At 30.7% G+C, this 22928-nt stretch overlaps 1 protein-coding gene across 5 annotated transcripts in view; it reads right to left on the bottom strand.

Annotated features, from left to right (window-relative positions):
* The window catches only part of LOC145677401 (sodium channel protein 60E-like), an 861846-nt gene that overhangs the window by 56948 nt on the left and 781970 nt on the right, over positions 1 to 22928 (bottom strand). For all 5 annotated transcript variants that reach the window (XM_081747910.1, XM_081747914.1, XM_081747904.1 and 2 more), the window contains 4 exons: positions 18846 to 19016; positions 14826 to 15019; positions 12546 to 12651; positions 10356 to 10481 (listed from right to left, as the gene is read on the bottom strand). In XM_081747910.1, coding sequence (XP_081604036.1) covers positions 10356 to 10481; positions 12546 to 12651; positions 14826 to 15019; positions 18846 to 19016 — 597 coding nt within the window. The remainder of the gene's footprint in view (positions 1 to 10355; positions 10482 to 12545; positions 12652 to 14825; positions 15020 to 18845; positions 19017 to 22928) is intronic.

Raw genomic sequence — 22928 nt, 5'->3', positions numbered from 1 at the left:
CATAATTGTAGCAAGGTTTATTTTAGATCCAGTGAAGATGGCCAATCTTATCTTATATGATTCTAAATAAACAACCTGGGCTGGAGACTAAATGGGCGCCAGAAGGGTTTGAGCACGAAAAACAATCTAGAGAGAGATTATTAGATACGTAGATATAAGCGTATGTATTATTCTGTTGGAAAAGAGGCTATGAGGCTGTATGAACTACAGATCAACAATATTATCTATAATACTTGTTTGCTGCTCTAGGATCTTTCATATTCGACTAGTATGGACATAATTGTTACACGAAGCCTTGATATCCCCTACATACGACCCATAAGCAGCCCATTGCTATTCACTCATGACATCAATGTAAACAAAGCTGACAATTCTGAATTTTTTAACAAATGCCCTAAGGTTATATAAAAAAACGTGCTTGTGCTTGGTAAAAATTTCCTCTTTTCTTGACTAGGGTGCTCAACCTCAAATCTGCATTTCTCATAAAAGATCATGTGCCGTTAATCTATCCACAGCTGGTATATTTGACGATGAAAATATTTAGTTGTTATTTAGGAAACATGAAGTAGAGCCAAGGATCCCTATAACATTTGAATTATTGGCCCAGTTTGAATGATGATGCAATCCTATTTTACTAGTACATTCGCATTTCCTTACCTTCATTACTTCCATCATCATTACACAATACAGTTGACACTGCTCACATGATCGCCGATCAAATGAGAGTGTACAATGACTCACAAAACGATCATTCTCGAATTCGAGCAGTTAGAAGTAAATATTGTAGTAGCAAACAGCTTCGGTCATCTGCAGAGCTATCCGTGATTGTGGCTTATACAGACTTCGTTCCCGGATAATTCGTTTTAGGTGCGCTACTTTATATGACAATGTTTACATAAGTAGTAATAGAGAAAAACAAACATTCAAGTTTTCTAATGAAGTTTTTAAAATAAAACAGTTAACTGCAACAGATGGAGCTAAAGCTATTGATTAATTACGTAAACATAGAGAAAATAAATATGAAGATAGATGAGGGATGGAATAGAGAACGGTACTGGTTTTTAAATCAGATTTCATATAGTGCTCAGTTATTGACTACAATTTCTTTCCTTTTTAAAAATTTATTAAAAAATTAGAGAATCTGTGATTTTACTGAAATAAAATGAAATTTGAAAGTTAAAGATAAGATGCTAGTATAGATAAGAAAAAGTTAATACATAAGTCAACATTTGTTATTATATTTAGTTTCCATAGATCCAAAGTGCTGCAAAAAGCTTAAATTTTACTTTCTTCTTTTCGAAAATAATTTCAGTTTCAAAGATAGGAATTTTCTCAAGTAAACAAATCTTACATAGAACAAGCTCAAGAGTTATCAACCATGAAAGAGAAAAAGTAATAAGCAAGAAGATTTCGCTAAAAGGAAGATAACTTCTCACTAACTGTTAGAAATGAAGAAAAGTTAAGTTGCAAAGCAAAAAACATTGAGAGTGCCATTCCAAATGCAATGAACCTTTTATATAGATCCACTTACGTTGCTTGATACATTCACATGGATAATAAAAGAGAACCATCATATAAAAACAGAGTGATTTCACGAATACATTTGTGGTAAATTATATGTATAGTCAGAAACTTCAATAATATAATGAAGTAAAAAAAAAAATATAATGGGCATTCATAGGAAAATAAACATGTACAATATAATAAAGATCTTGTAGCGTTAGTAAGGCACACATCATTCATGTAATAAGCGATAGTATCAAATATACGAAACATACGTAATTTTATATAAATGCATAAGTAATGCGTAGATTATATACAACCATTGAAAAAATATTAATATCTTTTATAGATTTATTTTAATAGGCTAGAATTTGTATGAGTTAAGTAGTAAGCGAACACTGGTAGTAGATAATTTCGTGTCATGCAAATTAAACTACTGTTTATTTATTTATTCATTTAATTTTTGCATTATACAGTTGCTGTTAGTACACTTTTTAAGTTACTGCTTTCGTCACAAAATTCCCACGCTTTATGAAGTTTATTATATATATCCAAAGTATTACATCCAAGCATGTAGACTGTTTATTGAAAGATTCTGTTTAGGCTGTACTGAAAGACTGTTTAGACAAAGATTCTAATGCCATTTACAGCAATGTGGTATGAAAACCATTAATAGAGATTGCTATACTGCTTAAAATGACATATTTATAGATTGGTTTTAGAAAATGGTTTTTGCTTTCCTTTGTTTCTGTAACATACAGTCACAGTTTTTGGTAGTTGGAATTACAGGTCCCCGCGATTACATAATTTTAAACAGTGTTGTAAACTTTATCAATGTTTATGATGTCTCTGAAACAGTTTAAGATATCACATTGCTGTAAACAGCATTATGGACTTTGCATCTATAGAAGAACATATCTAAGCAGTTTTTCGAAATACAGTTTGTAGAAATCAATTTTCAATCCCTTATAACTGTGTTCCTATTTATTTGAAACGCGTCATATCATGATCATAGTATTCGAAGGTACTTTGGATATGTATTGCACTGTTCGTCTCACTCGCGTTATTACTGCTGTAGAAGCCACCAAAATTTAGATTTTTGTGATATTGTAGCGCTCTTAGTTTGTAACACTGAACGATAAATGTGGCATTGTAAGTTTCCGTTTAACTTCTAATAATCTGACGTAGTGCCATTTGTAAAAATAAAACTAAGTCGGGTTGTTAACATTGTTAATCTGGTGGTATTGCATAGTATGTCAAACAATGTCCTCTTGTTGATATATGTATCGTACAAAATTCCAGCGTTATTATCTATTAGTTTAATAAGTACATGGGATTTGAAGATAAATGATCCACCCTATATTTATATGAATATTATCAATACACATAATAAATGCATTACTTTAGCAAAAAGTGTTTATGTTTACTGGAAATAAAAACATTTTTTATCATGACATAAAATAAAGCAATATTGCTTAAGTAATATCTACTTGAGAACCTTTCAAGTGTATCTAAATATATTTCCATTTTTCCCTACATAAACTGTAATTTGCAAAGGTTAATGCGACTCGCATAGCTAGAATTTCAACAGCATATATCTAAAATTATCTCAATTGCTCAACTTTCAACGCTAAAATTTAAACAGAACTTCTTAATTACTTATTACAAACTGTTGTTAACTACTAAAATTTTGCATCAGATTAGACTATTAAAATTACATTAAAAATAATAGGTTTATTGCAACAAACACGATATACCTAAGTTAGTAGTACCCATTGCGAAAGACCTCAAAACAAAGGTTTGAGATATAGTTTTCAAATATTATCCAAACATGCAATAATATTAATATAAAACAGAAAAAACAGATCATGGCACTTTACAAGCCACATGCACCTTCAAGATTGCATGCAATATACTGTAGTTCAGGTTTAATTTCCACATATTTTAAATACAAGGGTGGATCAAAAACTAATGCCTCCCTTGCTATAAGTTTGTTTCCATTACTATCTGCTGAACTATCTATGCATCATATTATAGACGTAACCTTACTCTACTAATGTAGTCTTTTCTTTTTCAGATTGGCAGATTAGAATCATGGATTTGAAGCTAAAAGAAAGAGTAGCCATTGAATTTCTGTTAAAAGAAGGTTCTCCACCTAAGGACATCGATAATCACTTGAAAGATTTTACGGAGTCACTGTAATGAACATCAGCAATGTGCGGGATGGGTGAAGAAATTTAGAAACGACGAAACAGAAATTTCAGATATACTGAGAAGCGGCCAGCCCACAATATCAGTCAGAGATGCAAACCGAGAACGTGCTGATGAATTGATTATACGAGACAGGCGCATTACAGTTCAGAAGGTTGCTGATACATTGAACGTCTCGTATGACTCTACTCTGCCCAAGAAGCAATTGCTGACTTGGGATATCACAAAGTTTGTGCTAAAACACTTTAAAATTATGAGTCAAGAAGTAAACTCCTGATTTTTCAAAATGATTTTGATGCCTGAGTTCGACGATGGCGAAATGTGTTCAAAATCATGGGAGACTATGTTGAACGGTAGTTTTCTGTAGAGGACAGTTCAGACTATGATCTGTAATACATTGTGCTGTTATATGTTCATTAATACATTTCTTATGCCACACAGTGCATTACTTTTTGATCCACTCTTGTATTATGCTTCAAATTAGTACTTTCGTATGCGTCATTACATTTAAATTCAGTTAATATCCATGTATGCAAGATAAAATATTTGATTAAATTTACTATAATGATTACAAATTAGTAACCGCTCCATATGTATGAAATTAGTCAGTTTCAATCCCTTTCACCCCAAATTAAAAAAAAAAAAATATTTATATGAGATTGGCATAGTATTCAAAAGCTATCATAGTGCACAGATATTACATTCTAGCACTAATAGTTTACATGCTGAGAGGAAGAATCTTAGAGAAAGAAAAAGGAAATCACACATCAAAGTTTCTTACTCCATAGATAACGAATAGTGCATATTGATCGTAATATGTACAATAAGAGGAAAAGAAACAAGAGAAGATGCATTACAACTTTCAACATGCAGATCAACGTCTTTTTTAATGAACTCTTATACCACTACTATATAAATTTCTCATTCGATGAGAACATGTCACTTTACGAGAACACAACATGAGGGAGCAGAAATATCTATAACATTACATGACGTTCATCTCCCTCACATGAGAAAAAGTATGAAACAAACAAATATTCGCATAAATGCAAGCACATACATATTACACTTATGATATTCAAAATGAGCGTTTGCCGTACACTGTCATTCACTGTCAGTCCAATAAATCACGCCATTGTATGACTTCAAATATATCAATGCATATAAAAATATGTTGTTCTTCTAAAGGCCAACATGATGAGCTTAGCAGTATTAGTTATTCGATTTAGAGACATTTTAGTTCAAAAGCAAGCTCGTTCATGAAAATTTATAGTCATCTGTTAGTAAATATACTTACTGCCTACATTCCACCAGGTGAAAATATCCAAAAAATAATTGAACAAATATTTAGTATTACAAAAATGTCCCTTTATAGTTTCTAAGGGCATTTGGTGGTGTCTTATTAACATGGTTTAAAATTATTACAATTTAAAAAATCAAAATAATTACATTTGAATTGTAAATCGCAGGATTCACGATGAAACCTTTATTCAAAATACTCTAAATTTCACATACCTAAAACCGAAAGCACGTTTCGAAATTGAACAGCTACTGGAAAGCATTTATTCAGTGAAAAATTAATAATGTCACTTTTTTTTTTTTTAAATGTAAAATGTCGCGCATAAATAATGTAAAGCGTTGAATCTCACAATATTGTATAAAACATTCTCTAGTTTATTAAAAAAATATGAAATTGAAGTCTTCTCGATGAATTTTATCTTATTTCCACGTACATTTTATTGTTTCCCTGATTCAGTTACACAGAAGATCCCATTTATCTGAATAAGATCCAAATTTTCTAAAGTATGATCCTTTCTAACGTACCGGAAATTTGGATATTCATAACTGTCTCCCTTTATCTATATTAATTTTTACAGAATAAAATAGTACGAATACTTGCTAACATTACTTTCCAAGATAGACGATACATCCTTTCAGAATCACAGTTTTAAATCAGGCAGAATTAGCACGAAAAACAGAATATTTCACAACCGATTCATAAGAAATTACGTATCTTTCTCAGTTAAAGTAAATATTTATTATGTAATAAAGTGCAAAAAAGATTTGATAGTTTCAAGTATGTTTCTCCTATTTCCCATAGTAGGGACAGTAAACAAAAGAGCTACACATAACGATACATTTACTCTAAATGTAAAATTTATCTATATTAAACTCGTAATGTCAACGTGGTGATTTGTAATTGTAACAACTTAATTATATCATGTACGTTGCACCCAATAAATAGTGAGTTAAGAATAAAAGTCAATAATTATTAAATATTTAAGGTTAGGGTGCATATTAAAATATATATATTAGCACAAAACTTCAGGAAAAGGACGGGGAAGACAATGTAAGAATCTATAGTTTTTTTTTTTTTTTTTTTTTTCAGCCGAACACAAAATTCCATTAACTTTTCGGCCCCTAACTGTATGATGATATCATAAGTACGGATATACTATAAAAATATAACGTCTATGTAAGAAAAAAGTGAAATGTATTTTGTGGTTTTGATAAAATGGAATGGAAAGCAAATAATCCGTACCCGACGCATTACATCTCTGTGAAAAATAAGTATGATTAGTCATTTGACTCAAAATAAAATTAAACAGGATTTTTTTTTTAATCTTGGCTCTGCAATGTATTTCTGTGCTGAACAAATATCGGTACGCGAGTTTGGCGGAGTATTTTTGGTTTCTTTCATTTTATCAATTCAGCAATTATTTTGCCTTAATTTGTATCTAGTATTATCTCATTACATCTGTTCAACGAAATTGAAAATTACGTTTCTTTTTATTGGAAGGAAGTTATTAGGCAAATTTTTCACGCAAATACTTTGGAAATGTTATTATAGGGTCTAAGCGTTATTCTGAACTACTTTTCATTTTTAAAATATTCATCTATTTGCTTTCTTTTCTATTAAATTTCATGAATATAGGCATGGTGTTCTATATCATTCTAATTTATTATACTAAATAAGGTTTCGTATTTTTATTATTTTTTAAAAATGACTTGAAACACTTTTAGCCTGGTAGTAACATATGTTCAATGGAATCTTTTATAATCGATATTATTATGTCCATTACTTTAATCATTTATCCTTGAGATTTTTTGCTAATGTATTGTGCCCATAACTCCCATATGAAGTTATCAGAAGTTTTCTACTCACGATTATCATGTTCTAGCTACACTTACGGTAACAAATTTCGGTGCAATTTTTTCGTCTCACTTAATTTAGATTAGGAAGTTCTTCGTTTTGTCTGTAGCATTATATTTGGTTAAAACCAGAGTGGTCAGTGTTAGTTATTATAGTTTATGAGATAACTTAGTGACTTTACAATTACAATAAAAATCAGTAGAAAGAAAATTATACGGAAACAATTTTACTTCTACACACACACTGTAAACACAAACACAGTAAACACAGAGTTCAAGACACTGACTATATTTCGAGCCGTTTGCTCATATTCACGTATATAAAAAGTATAAGACGTGCACATAACATAACACAATACCACAATAAGTAAGTTACGGAAAGCACACAAACAGGAAACACTAGCAGGTCCACTGCTTCATAATTTGTTCGTGGGATAACAATACATGCTGGTGAACAAAACACTAAGAAGAGTTGAGAAACTTAACTCTCAAGATAGATATAACTAACAGCAGACGGAACATATTTCAGAAAACTGTAGGACTAACGACTTCCATATGTTACAAATGGCAATTTCGTAATATAGTAGAAAGTGTTTATGGACACTACAGGACAGGTAGGAAAAGAAGTTTGCAATGAGCAACTTGAGGTAAGATTGGAGGCTAAAACAGGTAGAAAGTTTTGTTAATAATCCACTTATAAATTATGTAAGCAGTGGCATATGTAATGGGGAGGTATCCGGGTTTAAACTACCCTTGAGTAAGATATGCAGAAATAAACATGTGCCTCAATAAAATATGTACATAAATGCCAGAAATGATATGAACTTGGGAACTTGAGCTCCCTCTCTTCTTGATGAAATGCTGTGTACGATACCGCCTGTTAAGGCATTTTCGAGGCAATGTCTAAAGGATGATCGAAGAGGCTAGGGTAACTGGAAACAGCGAATACAAAGTTTTCTTAAAAAGAGAGGGACAAGAATCAGAATCAATGGCTAAAAGAACTTCAGAATTATGTGTAATAATGCTGTTTTCTTATCTATTGATACGAATCTCTCTCTTATCACCTACATAAAATGTATCCAGATTTTTTATTTTTTATTTTTATATATGTAGATGGTGAGATCTGAAAGAGTTTCTTATTTTATTACATACAATATTACAATAAAACTTTTCTATGAAGAAAGTTACACGTATCTGGACACTGTTACGTGGCGTTTCCGCTCGTAAACAAAGTGCCCAATATGGTAGTGGTATGACTTTGGAGATTATTGCTATTTTATTTTCTCTAAATTGTCGTTGCATTTGGGGATAGAAAACTTGCAAAGAAATGTGAAGTAAAATGCTTGTTAGCTAATCTCATTTGCAAGAAATACAAGAATGTACTGATAGAAGAAAAAATACGTTGACAGTGAAAAATTACTAGCTAAGAGCGCAGTCAGTACAAAAGGTGTGAACAGGGAACTGATTTAGTTACATGAAGTAGTATAGAGAAGAAAACGAGGTAATTAATGGGAAAACGAATTAAACAACAAGGAAAGAAGCAGAAATATATCTCAGGAAAGAGAGTAGAGAGTATTTTAAAAATAGAGGAGTATTTTAAAACTGTTTCCCCGGCTACATGTTTAGTATTCATTACTCTATTTTTGGTAAAGATATTAGTCGGTATCTTTGAGAATAATGACCATGGAATATTATGCAATACAAGATACCATTTGTTATTGTTAGTATCTAACCATGCATTCTCTTCTCCACTCATGTACCTCACGTTGAATGCCTGCTACATCCAATGGCGGATTCTTGCATCGAGTGGGCTGTTCTAGTACAAGTATCTGCGTATCACTAAACTCTTGAGTTTTTGGGATAGTTCTGCGATAAAACAGAGGACTAGAAGGGATGACTTGATTCGAAGATAAGAAGGAAAAATGTTTCTTCCAAAATTTAGAAACAACTTGAATATGGTGGTTAAGTAATGCCTTAAACTCTTCTTCTTCTGGACTGTCTGGCTGATGGATGAAAGACAATAATCATAACGAAAACGAAAATTAAACAAAATAAAAACAGAAAATGTTAGTCCATAAGAAGTTAAAGAAACTAAAAATTTCCAGAAGTTGTATATAACTACCACAGATATTTTATTAGTACAAATTAACACAGAAATAGACTTTCTTCAACAGATTTATGTTCACAATTACGCCAGTATTGACTAACCACTTTTAAAACCCTATATAGTATTCTTAAAATAAATAATATACCACCTTTATTTTAACAAATCGTAAATTTTCAACAGTACTTGAAACAAATAAATACGTTGCAACTGTTTAATATTATTTTATCTGATGAAGATATGTATTCTGGAATGTGCAATCATCCCATTTATTATTCAATTTATTATATGAATCCAAATAATTAATAGTTTAAGTTATATCTTGTTTCTATGAGTCTCACATTTCGTTTTTATTTTTATTCTTAATCAAAATACATTTTACACTATTCCTAACACCTAAAGTAAATATGATGAAAGTTATACCTCTGGTCATATATGACGAGGTAGAATGATTCAGAAAAGTGTTTTATTTTTAAAAAGTTTTAAGTTTTCGTTATGTTTACGTGTAAGTCTATAATTTTTAGAATAAACATCGGTTCGCTGTATTTTTACATACCTTTGTACCGTCCAAAAACATTTGCAGTTATTTTGAAAATTTTAAATAAGCACATATAAAAAATACAATGGAAAACAGCAAAATGATGAAATTTTAACTTAACAATCAATGTTTATGAATAACAATGCGGTGAAAGATATCTTCAAGTAACAAAGAAAGGGGAAAAAAGCTGGTAAATTTACGGAAATTATTGAACATGATATCGGATAATGATATAATTATTCTACTAATAAACACAATTTTGTTCATACATGTATATAAGTATGACTTATATAAAAAATCTTAAGTACATTTTTAGGGGAATTTAATACACTACGTTTCAATTTTATCTTCATTCGAAAAATTTGTTTAACATCTATCGTTAAATATATGGAATGTTAGATAGTATTTCATATATATAAAATTCTATTTTCTTCGTAATAACTAAAAATATCGTTGAGTATTATCGAAAATTTGTTCTTCATTCAATCTTTCTTGTTCTTTTTTCTGCAATTGCCCCCTCTTAATGCTGAATTTCTTCACAAGATTTATTTGTAACAGAAGTCAATACTATTTCAATAAGATAAAAGAATTTATTGTATTAAAAAGTGCTGGCATAAGTGCTTTTGCTATATTTGTGATGTAAATGTGCAGTTATCCTAAAAGAAAATAATGTGTTTTGTACAAGAAGTGCTTTTAGCTTGATAAAAGAAATTGAATGTAATTTTATTTTCAAATTTAATTATAGTGAATTAAAAGGTGATAGTGCTTCGCTTATTATGTACATCTTTGATAGAAAAATTTACTCTTGTTAATAATGTGTAAAACATTCAATACGTAATTTCTTACCTCTTTCTTTGATTTCAACTCTTCAGAATTGAAGCTGTTGAGCAACAAGGCCAAGAAGAGGTTGAGAACCATGAAGTTCCCCATCACAAGTGCTGGGAGGAATATTGCAAAACACGATTCAAATCCCTGAAATCAAAACAAACCAGTATAATTAGTACAGAAATGTAATTAGCGTTAAAATAAGTCAAATAGTATTGAAGCAGGAATGAAGTAACATCAGTGAAAGAAATAATTAAATTTATCGCAGTAACAATAAAATCAATAATAATCAGATATTGAATCAACGGATGATCCAATGTTAAAGAAATTAAGAGGAATTTCATTCCGTTCTGGATACATTTTCGAAAATATCACGCTATCCGTTTATACTTCCTTCGTTTCTTTCCTGAGGTGGAAAAGAAAGGTCTTTTGTCCAAACATAGATTTTTAACCTATTCGCTTATCAAAGCTACGGGATAAACTAGACCAGCAAACTAGAGAAAGTGGCGCGTTTCTTTCGCTTATAGTTTAAGCTACGTACCTTGTGTATTCTAAGCGATACTTGATTAAGTTTTGCATGTGCAATAAGTTTAAAGAAGTGAAGGTAAAGAACTGTTAAAATATTTAACTTTAAACAGTGTCCTGTACGGAGTTATGGTTTTACATTATTGAGCACTTAAGTCTTTTCTGAAATCGAAATAATAATATACCCAAAATAATATTAGAGCATTTGCACAAGAAAATAAATTTCATATCATATTAAGCAACGAAACAGTATAAATAAAACATATAATATATATATAAATAAAACATATAATATATATATAAATAAAACATATAATATATATATATATATATATATATATATATATATATATATATATATATATATATATATATATATATATATATATATATTTATTTATTTATTTATTTATTTATTTATTTATTTATTTATTTAACTGCAGTTAAATTCTATATCCTCATTAGACATCTAATCAGATAGCACATTAAACTTAGCTATGATGTTTCTTCAATATGAATATTCCACATAAAATCATTACTAACTTTTACATCCAAAAGTTTAATATTTGTTAAGTATTCTACTGATTTTATCAGATGATTATATATATCATAAACATACGTTCATTTGCAGAAAGTTAAAAGTTATGCATAGAGTCTGATATTACCACGATGTGAATTCTTGAGTGCAAAAACGGGACCTCCTGAGGTCAGAAAGTTATGAAAGTTGATTGCACATTTTTTGTAGATTGTTTATTCATGGAGTAATTGTTTGATTGTATTCTTAATTTTATGTATTGAATCAATAGGAAAATTGGTACCACTGATCAATAGGAAAAGCCTCGTTTGGATATAAGATAACCTGGGCTGTTACTATATTATGTACAATGTCATTAATATACCTTACAATAATAACAGGATAGTTCTAATATTGATCGTCTGAGTACCCTAGACAGAATATATACTTCTTAATAGTATTTTCAAGTAACGCATATAACTTCTCTGCTTCGCTTATGACCTGTAAGGTAAGATTAAAAAGTTAGTGTGGGACTCTTATGCCACAAGATAATTTATTAAGTAATATATTGTAGAATACCAAAATATTATTGTTTTAGTTAATTTTTCTCTATTAGAAAAAGTTCGTTGATCGACTCATTGTACTTATTACTGTAAATAAAGTCAAAAAACTTCCTTCTTCCTATTTCATTCCCTGTACTTGTCCTTTCTTATCCCTGTTTTCCACCCAAAAACGCATACCTCAGCTGCCAATTTGCATCAAAAGCTTTAATTAAATCTAGAAAAATTCCTGTATATATCTCCTTTTAATTGAATTTAATTTTCTGAAGAAAATGATGAACAGTAATTGAGATAAACTGGGAATTGGGAACAAGGAGAGAATGTATACAAGAGCTCCATAATAATGGTTGTATTACACGTACATTAATATTCCTTCGATATAAGGCGCTGTGACATCTTTGACAGTGGTAACATTAGTCAAAAATTCAATTTTATTTACGACATCAGAACAAAAAGAAACAAAAAGACGTTTATGTTCTTTTAAGAAAACGAACGAAGTTCCCATCTTGTTCTATTAGAATATTAAAGAAATTCATTTATTCCCTTAAAATGAACAAATTTCAAGGAATATTTTTTTTTATTTCTTTGTTAACGCTAGACAAAATTACTTACCGATTCTTTTTCCGCACGCATACAATCCCATAGGGGTTCAATCCACTCTCCACACAAGATACGAAAAATCATCATAAAGGAATGAAAAAAGTCAGAGAAATTCCATCTGCAAGAAATTGAAACACACCAGTTAATGGAGCAACTATAAGCAATAGCTTTAACAAAAAAAATATTTAACAAATATGTTGAACTCTAGTATTATATAATGTTTAAGAGTTAATGACATAATTTGTAAAGTTCGAAACTGGCTAATGTGGTTTCTCTAATCCTCTTTTCATTGTAGAAAATACAAATATTACGCAATAGTTAAATAGAAAGTACTATTAATGAAAAGAAAAAAAAAACAGTTTAATTATTTTAAGCTCATAAAGCGTTTTTGCTTTGTTGTTTAGCATTATTATGAATAACAGCTAATGCTATGCCCTTTCATGGCGGAATGACTAACACGCTTGCTTTCTGTGGACGTAATCCTGGGTTCGATTCTCGGTGAAAATATTTGCATTGGATACAAATCCGAGCAGCCATCAGAATTCCACTTTAAACAATAGGTCCCATCTCACGTAGCCTCGGTATTAAAAGAAAAGGGACGTTAAATTTCAATCAACAAACCAACAGCTAAAGCTATTCAGCTCTAAATTGAATGAACTATTAATATCTCTAACATACACAGTGTTATATATTTTATTAAAAGTGGTGCACTCATTATATTTGCTCACCTCCGGTACTTGGGATCCCTGGTTCGTTCCCAGCTCGCGCTGTATGGACTTTGTGGTGGACAAACACCGTGCTCGTGGGTTTTCTCGGGGTTCTCCCGTTTCCTCCCACTTTCTTCATTCCAACATTTCATTCATTTCTCATCATCACCGCCTCCTTTAGCCTAACCGGCATAACCATATGACGTAAAACTCAAAGATTTCCTTTTTTAATTTTTTTCATTATATTTGCTAAAATTCATCTCTGAGCAAAAATTTGCAAACTCTTAATTTTATTTAAAGTTTAAATATCTATACTATGATTGTTATTTTGGAGACTTTTTCGTGTTTAAAAGTTTCACACCGTGCCCTATTTCAAATAATGATGATTTGATCATATACATAAAAAAATATACATAACTATATATAGAAAATTAGTACTGCTTATGCTTGCAATTCAGATTACTTTCCCTGTTGGCTTGCGCAAATATATTAGGCATTGGTCCAAAACATACCACCTAGGCTACGATCGCGTACAAGCGACAAGAATTGTAAAGCAAGAAATCCGTGCCTCTGGCGCACCTTTAATGGTTAATTCACTGTAAGACACGCTCAAGTATGTTTTTGATAATCTTGATACACTTAGAATCTCTCATACGTACATCTTCAATTTTAGACGATTGTCTTATGTTAGAGCCAACTATTTTGATATTCTGCATCATTTCTCCTTAAATTCCTGCAGATTTATCTTGTCCACAAGGAGTATGCAATTCTTGCAACACGATTGGACCCTAAGCACACACGGTTCATCCACAAACCTATCGTGGGCTTAGATGGTTCACAATAATTCTAATTTCGTTTGATCTTACTTTCTTTGATAGATAGTTAAATAGTAAAGTACATCCATGGATAGTGGAGACATGGAGGACTCATTTGTTCACATTTTAATGAATCTTGCTCACTAAGCAAGCAATACAATATATTTGTGCACGAGATATACTACGTGTATCAATTTTAACGGAAGAATACTCAAATGTAGCTTGCAGTGGTTAACTAGCCTTAAACAAGATCAAAAGATAAAAGAAAATCTCATTTCCAGTGTCCATCTAATTGGTTATCTACTTACTTAGTAGTTTTGGAGTTTAATATCCAAATTCACCATTAAGGCTGTATGAGAAGACAAGACTTTACAGCTTAATATGGGATCCGACCTACATTAAGAATTGAACCCGGCTATCCTGATGCAAAATCGACCTATATGTCAAATTTAGTCTTATTTCACTTTTCCCAAACTATGAAAATCAGATATATGTATATTACATATGGCGATTTTTTAAAATTCACTATTACCTTCTACTGCTTTCTCACTCCTTCTGAAGTAACCTACATTCTGTGGTATTGGTTATTTGCTAATAGAACGTAAGCACTTACTTATGGACGAAAAATAAATTTACTAATTATACGTATATACACACACATCAATTACTTCTTATTGACTTTCAATACTATACAAGAACTAACTCCTTTTTTCACCGAAAGTAATATACTATACTGATGAATAAATTATGAGATAGGAGAAAATCATTACCTTGGTACTGGATCTGGATAAAATTTCTCTGGAGTATAATCTTTGGAAAATAACTGCATTCCAATCACAGCAAAGATATATATTACAATACAAAGAACAAATGTTAGGTTTCCGAGAGCTCCTAAAGTGGAAATAATGATACTCAACAGGACTTTCATAGTGGTCCATGACTGCGCTAGCTTCAGGACTCTTAACTGGAAAGAATCAAGAATAACAAAATTACAATGTTGCTTTTAAAGACAATATATATATTAGTTATATGTATCATGAAGATATGTAGGAAATGATATTGATGTTCAAAGAAAAAAAATAGGGAGGTGGTTGCTTGCACAAAATTGAAGTTAATAATAACTGATACAAGTGTTATACTGTATGCAATAACAATTCTCGTAACAACCAATACAGATACTCAAGATAGTTAATATTGACGAATACAGATTAGGAACAGAGATTTATCATACATTTAAGTTTTACATCATTTCAGAAGCAATCCAGTACAGATTCAATAATCGCCCACTTTTGTGTCTCTGCTTGTTAGTACATCAATAGCATTCAGCACACTCTCACGTTATCCCACTACCTTTTAACAACACTCAATATCATTAAAGATATTGAATCTGTTCACGTCAAGAGTGAATTTTCAAATGGCTTTGAAGAACAACTGAAAGATTTACCTTCCTTTACCCTATAGTATAGAATTTCTTTCAAAAGCTCTCATTCACAGAACAATTTATCACGAATAGATTCTCCGAGCTTGACTTTCCCTCTTTAAACTTTAACTATCTCTGACACACTTAAAAATTCAAAGTAAAAGCCTTTGGAAGTTTTTGCCTATATGTTCCAAAATTTCACGATGTTTACTGGATTTGCGTTAATTGAGATATTCTTGTTCCATTTAATGAATGGAGTCATCTCCAAAAATTGTTTCTTTATTTCTTACATACAGTATATTTAAAGAAATCAATGTACACGTTATCAATATAAGACAAATTACATGAATATTACTGTATCTTTGCCTATAGAAAATTAGACATGAAAAATAACGTGTTATTGCCTCTGCTATTATTATTATTATTATTATTATTATTATTATTATTATTATTATTATTTGTACACATCAACTTAACTGTAGCTTTGAGATGCCTTATTTATTTATTATTTAGTTTAACTTAAATTCCAAATCTAATAGTAATTTTAATTTGCTAGCTGACTAATCTTCGATGTAATGCAAATACTTTATTTTCAGAAGGAAATAGTACTATCAGATGGAAATTTATATCAACATCAAAAAATATATGACAGCAAAACTGTAAGTTTGTATAAATCTTTTTCCTTTCTTAATTTATTTTAACCTATTATGCAAAAAAGTTCAGTAAAGAAATGAAATAAATGAATATTAACAATGAAAAATGTGTTTCAGATGCATATTACGTTCTTAAAATAAAACTTTGCATCAATGAAAATCACAGATGATAAATTGTAGCTTATTTAATTTTGCTCAATCATTGCTCGAAAATTAACCACCAAAATCTGATTTTAGGAAATGTTACCAAATTTAGATCTTAATTTTCATATATCTTTTGCATAGGTAAGCATAATGTGTACATTTCTGGTCACAAAAACCTAGATTGTCCTCCAGAGACTGTTCGAAAAAAATGACCCTAAATCCTTACGAATTTCTATCAGGTCTGGCTAATTTCCCCTGCATTTTTGCCAGTTATGGGTAGAAACTGAACAATAATGTTGCATGCATATGAAAATTTCGTTGCATACAATACAGAAATAAACAAAACAGCTACAATACAGAAAATGACGTCAATTTACAGTCGCAAAATTGATAGATTATTTATAACTTTAATCTAGAAAGATTTAAAAAGCAATGGCAGTAGGGGAAATCTCGTAACTATACATAGACTACAATAATAATAAGGGGAATTTTTGGAAACGCTGAAATATGCGTTTCTCTTATTTTTAATTAAGTGTTTATATAACGAATTTCATATCTCTAACTCAAGCAAATTCTTGCATTAAACATCTTTCGGAATAAATAATGGGAAATCTTAATATTATAGAAAGTGTCCTCGTTCCCTTTTCAGAAGTGGAAATTTTTCAGACGCTGAAAGACGTACTTAATTATTGTTATTTAAGAGTTTATATATTGATTTTCACATCTCCAACTTAAGAAAATTTTCACATTTGGCACTTTCTGATTAAACAAAAGGAAATTTGAGTATTTTATAAATTCCGCCTTCCCTTTGAAACATAATGTTTGAGAAAGCTGAAACATTTTTTTTTAATTAATGAAGAGTTCATATGCTGATTTTTATCTCTAACGCCACAGATTGCTGAGATACACTATTTTTGGGGGAAATTTGAACCTCTCTTTACCCCCTTAGAATGGGTATTTCCTAAAATCCTTCCTAATCCCATACTTTCGTGACAAAGGGAATATTCTCTCCAACTTTTACATTGATATTTATTTCTTGGGTAATGACAAGTCACCCACTTCTACTCTTTTATATAATGATATAGGTAATAAAGAATATTACACAATCCTGATTACTATTAATACTTTGTAGTAGACAAACCTATGTGCATGGGTTTTATCTGCGTTTTCTCATTTTCCGTGGTGTTTAACTTCCACCATTTCATTCATTCTCATCATCAACAACTCCCTTAGTCTTGGAGCATAATCCTGATATGCTAAAATAATAAGAATTATAAGTTTAGTGAAGACCTACTCATTAGTCTAGTGGCTTGGGCGCGCGTCTTTGATGCATGGAGTTCTGGACTCAATTCTCGGTGGGACGGCTTTGAAATTTCAACGTATTACAGTGATTCGGATTCAACAACCTGTAGATCTACATCTTATATAACCTAGGCACTGAAAAGGTACACTGAACTCCAACCAATCTACTGTAATAAGCGAAATGTAGAACACACATCGGGTCACAAAAGTAGACAGGTCATTATTTCAAACTGCACCTTGGAAAGAATTATTTAAGGGAACAATAAATACTCGCCTCATTAACGAGAGGTATTTTGCTTAAATTCCTGGCCAGCCATTCTGATTACTGTTTTTCCACCTTCTGCTTCAGTTTCACAAGTAATGTGACAAGGTGATACCTATAATATCTAGACCTTGGCTCGACTTTTCATCGAAACATGCATTTCAAGGTCGTAAAGATTCTGAATGTTTATACTATTTTAAAAAAATCATCACGAAAACTGCATCAAACGTCAACCTACTGCTTCCTCGGGTTGGTGTTTAACTTCTTTCAGTGCCGAGGCTGTATGAAACGGAAAGAGGACCTACTGACAAATTCAAGTCGATAATTGTAATGAAGCAAGTAAAATATAAAATAATAAATAAATTGCTGTTTAATGTGGAACCCGAATTAGTAGTCATGCTAAAATAAAGATCTCTATACCGTTCGGTGACGCTAACCACCAAATCAGGAAAATATGACTTTGGAAGCGTTCCGTTTGTATGCTTATCTAGATTTCTTGGTGATTCTGTCCCTACAGCTTTGAATCATCCCTTGTCACCCAGTATGCTAGGTTTTAACTTTTATCTATCTATGTATCACTTATACATTTTATTTATTTATTTATTATTTTATTTGTTTATTTTTATTTATTTATTTATTTATTTTTTTGTAAACTGTAATGATCATATTTTATATGCCAATTATACATTCACTTTGTGGAAATGTGAAGATGGTATATTGCTCTTGTACGACTACGCTTGTTTCTCTGTATTAGAATGGAGGGAAGCACAGATCCAAGGGACGTAAGGATTTAGGTTCAATTTTTTGGACTTAGTCTCTGGAAGGCAATCTAAATTTTTGTGACCAAAAGTGTACAATAAAGATAAGGAAAATTGGACACACTTTTTAGATAATATTTAATGCAATATACACATATTAAGATTATAATGTCTGCTAAAATGTGTAATTAGTTTTTACACTAATGATTTAATATAATATTACATGAAATAATATCTGAAAGAAAACTTACCAGCCTTAATCCTCTAAGTACTGATAAACTATCAATTAACTCAAACGCCAAATCTAACAAACTTGCTGTAACAATAATGAGGTCAAAAATATTCCAACCACAATTAAAAAACTCTTTGCTGAGCGCCAGAAGTTTCATGATGCATTCTAACGTGAATATCGATGTAAAAATCTGCAAATGCAAAATTCATGAATTATAAAATATAATTGTGAAGAAACATTTTGAAATTATTATTAGTTTGCTTTTACAATTTTATAAGTAAGCATGAAAATATATAAGCAAGCATATATATAGTGCAAATTGTAATATAGGTGTAAAAATGATAGTTAACTTGATCACCTAAAATACGTATATAAGTGCTTATTCTGGAATGACTGTAGTAGCATAAAGGATTCTTAGCTAATGATGTTTTTTACATCATACTTAACATAGGACTGAATTTAATGCAATGCTGATGTAATATCAAAATTATAACAGTACGATGACTCATCAGAATATCTCACATTAAAGGAGAGAGAGAACTACAGCCTTCTTTTACTATTTGATCTATTTCTACATCTTTTTAATTTAATGACATTCGTAAAGAAAGAACTAAATGGTGTTTTAATGTATGGACCATTAATACGATTACAATACTAGAATTAAATGTAAAATCTATTTTGTTAAAGACGTAACTATCTTATGCTAAAATAAGTGCAAATAACCTTTCAACAATAAACAAATTTATATCATATACGGGGTGAGTAAATAAATTTTTTTTCTCTTCGTTTAAATTTCGATTGTATGTATTGAAAAAGATGATGAACCACGCATTACGTTATTTTCAGAGATTAACTTCATGAGTATAAAATATTTTATTCCCTCGAAACAAGGTACAGTCTTGTTGAAATTAAACGAAGGAGATCCGATTTCTACTACCAGTGTGAGATCATGTAGTTCGGATTCTAAGTTAGAACTTCGTGGTGAAAAGAGACGTTCAATTTGAACTGAACTAACCAAGAAAGAGAAAAGACCACGTGCATTTTTTATGCAAAGTTATAGTCTTACCTATAAAAATTAATTAAAACGATCAAATGAAAATCTTTACTTAATGAGACAATAGGACGCACATCAGAAAACAATAATAAAAGTCCAACAATCACCTACAGCATCCGTATGAAGTGACTATGTGCAAAAAATTTCAGCTATATGTTCTCGCCGTCATCAGTAAGCTAAAAAACAATGTTACTCATAGAACTATATTTTGACAAATCTTCCCTCCAAAGCAATGGTTGAGAGTTAATATAGAATTTTTCCTAGCTTTATAATTTCTCTTCTTGTTTCTAGCATCTAGACTTGAAGTAAATAAACGACGACAGATTATTCATCTGTGCGCAAAAATGATTCAAAATAATCAATAACCGCAAATTTACAGTTGTTACTGTTGCATAAGCAATAATAGCAGTTACATATAAGCCACTCAAGAAAAGTGGAGTAGATTGATTTAGTGGTTTTATGCACAGGTAAATTATCTGTCGGCGTTCATTACTTCAAATCTACTCGTCGGTTTTATTACTTCAAATCTAGATACTGGAACTGAAAAGACAATTCAACTTATAAAGCAAGGAAACCTAGGACCTCAACCATTACTTGAACTGGTAAGAAAAATTCTGAAAAATGTTGTCCTTCGAACACCATAGGTATTTAAAAGAACACTGACGATGGCGAGAATATATCTTTGAAACTGTTTGTGGATGATTTAGGTCAATATTGAACTTTCATTATTATCGAATGTGAATGTTCTTTGTTCAATTGATATTTTTATTTCAAGACAAAATATTAAAAAGTTTCTTTTGAACGATTATGTAGATATGGATATATAAAAACGGATGGCAGTTTTTGAAGACGACTTACATCGAGAACTTCTTAAACATTCATTTTTAATTGAGTTACTAAACATTAATAAATTGAACTTTGTCTATTTTGAAAATGAAGTAAATTACTAAAGATTTGATTCCACCTTATTTTTCAGATCAGCTAAAAATAGAAACGTATCAAAGGACACATTCTATTGTTTTGTGAGATTAATTTTATGATCACGAAAGCGACCCCTCCCTTTACTTCCGAAGGTAGAAAGACAACGCTAAACACAAAATAGATAATAAATAAAATGCAACATCATAAAATACAAAAATAAATTAAATAGCGACGGGGTTGTTAACGATATATAGTGTAATTCTCCCCGTTTTCTTTTAACTTTTAGAGTTTCCAATGTGAGGTGGTACACACAGAAAACCAGAGTGAGTTTCTTATTCACACAGAAAACCAGAGAAAATTAAAAATCATTTTATTCAAATTTAAAGTCACACTACTCACAAATTTTGTTGTAAATTATTCAGGTAAACACTTATATATTATATGTAGATGTAGATAGTGCAATCAAACATTACACTTAGTACTATAATCAAGTTTAAGCTTCAAGTCACACTATAAAACAGAGCTCAGTATTTTGAAAGATGATTGTGCTACTAAATTATCAAGTTTCCTTATTAAGTTTTCTCACAGTAACACAGAGCATTTACAACGTTATCTTGCGTTACTTAATTCAGGGCCGTCGTGTGGGCGGGGCGACCGGAGCAATTGCCCGGGACCAAAAGGGGCGCCGGGACGACACATCAACAAAATTCAAGGAATTCAGATTATGTTAGTAAATGAATTTTTTTTAAAAAAAATAATGTTATTTGATATATTTAAATAATGATCAGGCTACGGCGAAGTAAAATTTATTTATTTATTTCGTAAGAACAACACAACGGGCTTAATGCCCAGTTATAGTGTCGTGTACATAATTACCTAACATGCACTATTATACATACACGTCGTTTACTAATGCAGAAGTTATTGCCTGACAATTGTTTTGAATTTGTTTTCGGAAATACTAAATACATTTACTACATGAAATTTAATCATTTCGTTGTATAAAGCACATTCTCCACAGAGGAGACTTATGTAATATGTTACTTCTTGCTTTTCTACAATAGAATGTCCCAGTGTTTGCTGTTCTAGTCTTGCCTGTTGGGATACGTAATAATACTTCTGAAACTAATTTTGAACAGTCGATTTTACCGTTTAATAATTTATGTAAGAACAAAAAAATCAAAAACCCATCTCCTTTTTTCTAATGTTTGAAAACTAAAATTCTGTACTAAGTCTTCATAGGAGACATACTTTGGGTAGAAACCGGTTTTCTTATATGCAAGCATTTTTAAAAATTTAAACTGTATATTTTCTATTGCATCAGAGTATTTAGTGATATTTGGTGCTCAAACAATACAACAGTATTCTAATTTTGACCTTACATACGAAAAAACATAACCTTATAAATGTTGATTCTTTGTAGAAATCCTTCCCTACCCTGAAAATTAAACCTAGGTTTCTATATGAACTACTCGTTATTGCGTCAACGTGTTGAGCAAAGGTTAATTTGCTATAAAAAAAAAATCTTTGATAGTATTTGGAAGAAAGTGCCATTTATTTTATAGGCAAAGTTAATTGGATTTTCTTTCCTCGTGAAAGATAGAGATTTACATTTGAACACATTCAGGACAAATTTATTCTTATCACACCATATTTGAACTCTCTGTAGATCCCGTTGAAGTTTCACGCAGTCATCAATTGAACTTATTTCGGAGTATAATTTGAGATTATCAGTAAAAAAGAACAACTTGAGAAGTTTTAATACACAGAGAAATATCATTAATAACAACAAGAAGCAAGAGACCTTTGAGATGAGATCTTTGAGAGATACCGATAGAGTATTGAACTTGAAAATTACCGGTAATGTAAAACATTGTCTAGGGTTATTCAACTGGAAATCTCCCCAGCTCTCTGTGAGAAGAGTTTTTTTTTTTTAAATCTTTAAATATTTGTATCGTTATTTATACATTCTATGCTATTACTATATTGATGTGTAAAGTTCAAAATAAACAAGAATAGCACTCGATTTCAATAATTCAAAACGATGTTTCCATTAACTTTTATATTTTAACGGCAAAAGCCATTCACTTAAAGAAAAAGACATAATACTAACTTATTTTGTCTTAC

This window comes from Thermobia domestica, chromosome 2, assembly GCF_964235325.1.
Source record: "Thermobia domestica chromosome 2, izTheDome1.hap1.1, whole genome shotgun sequence".
Lineage (NCBI taxonomy): Eukaryota > Metazoa > Arthropoda > Insecta > Zygentoma > Lepismatidae > Thermobia > Thermobia domestica.
The sequence above is the reverse complement of the archived record's forward strand: the minus strand, read 5'-3'. Positions and strand labels throughout refer to the sequence as shown.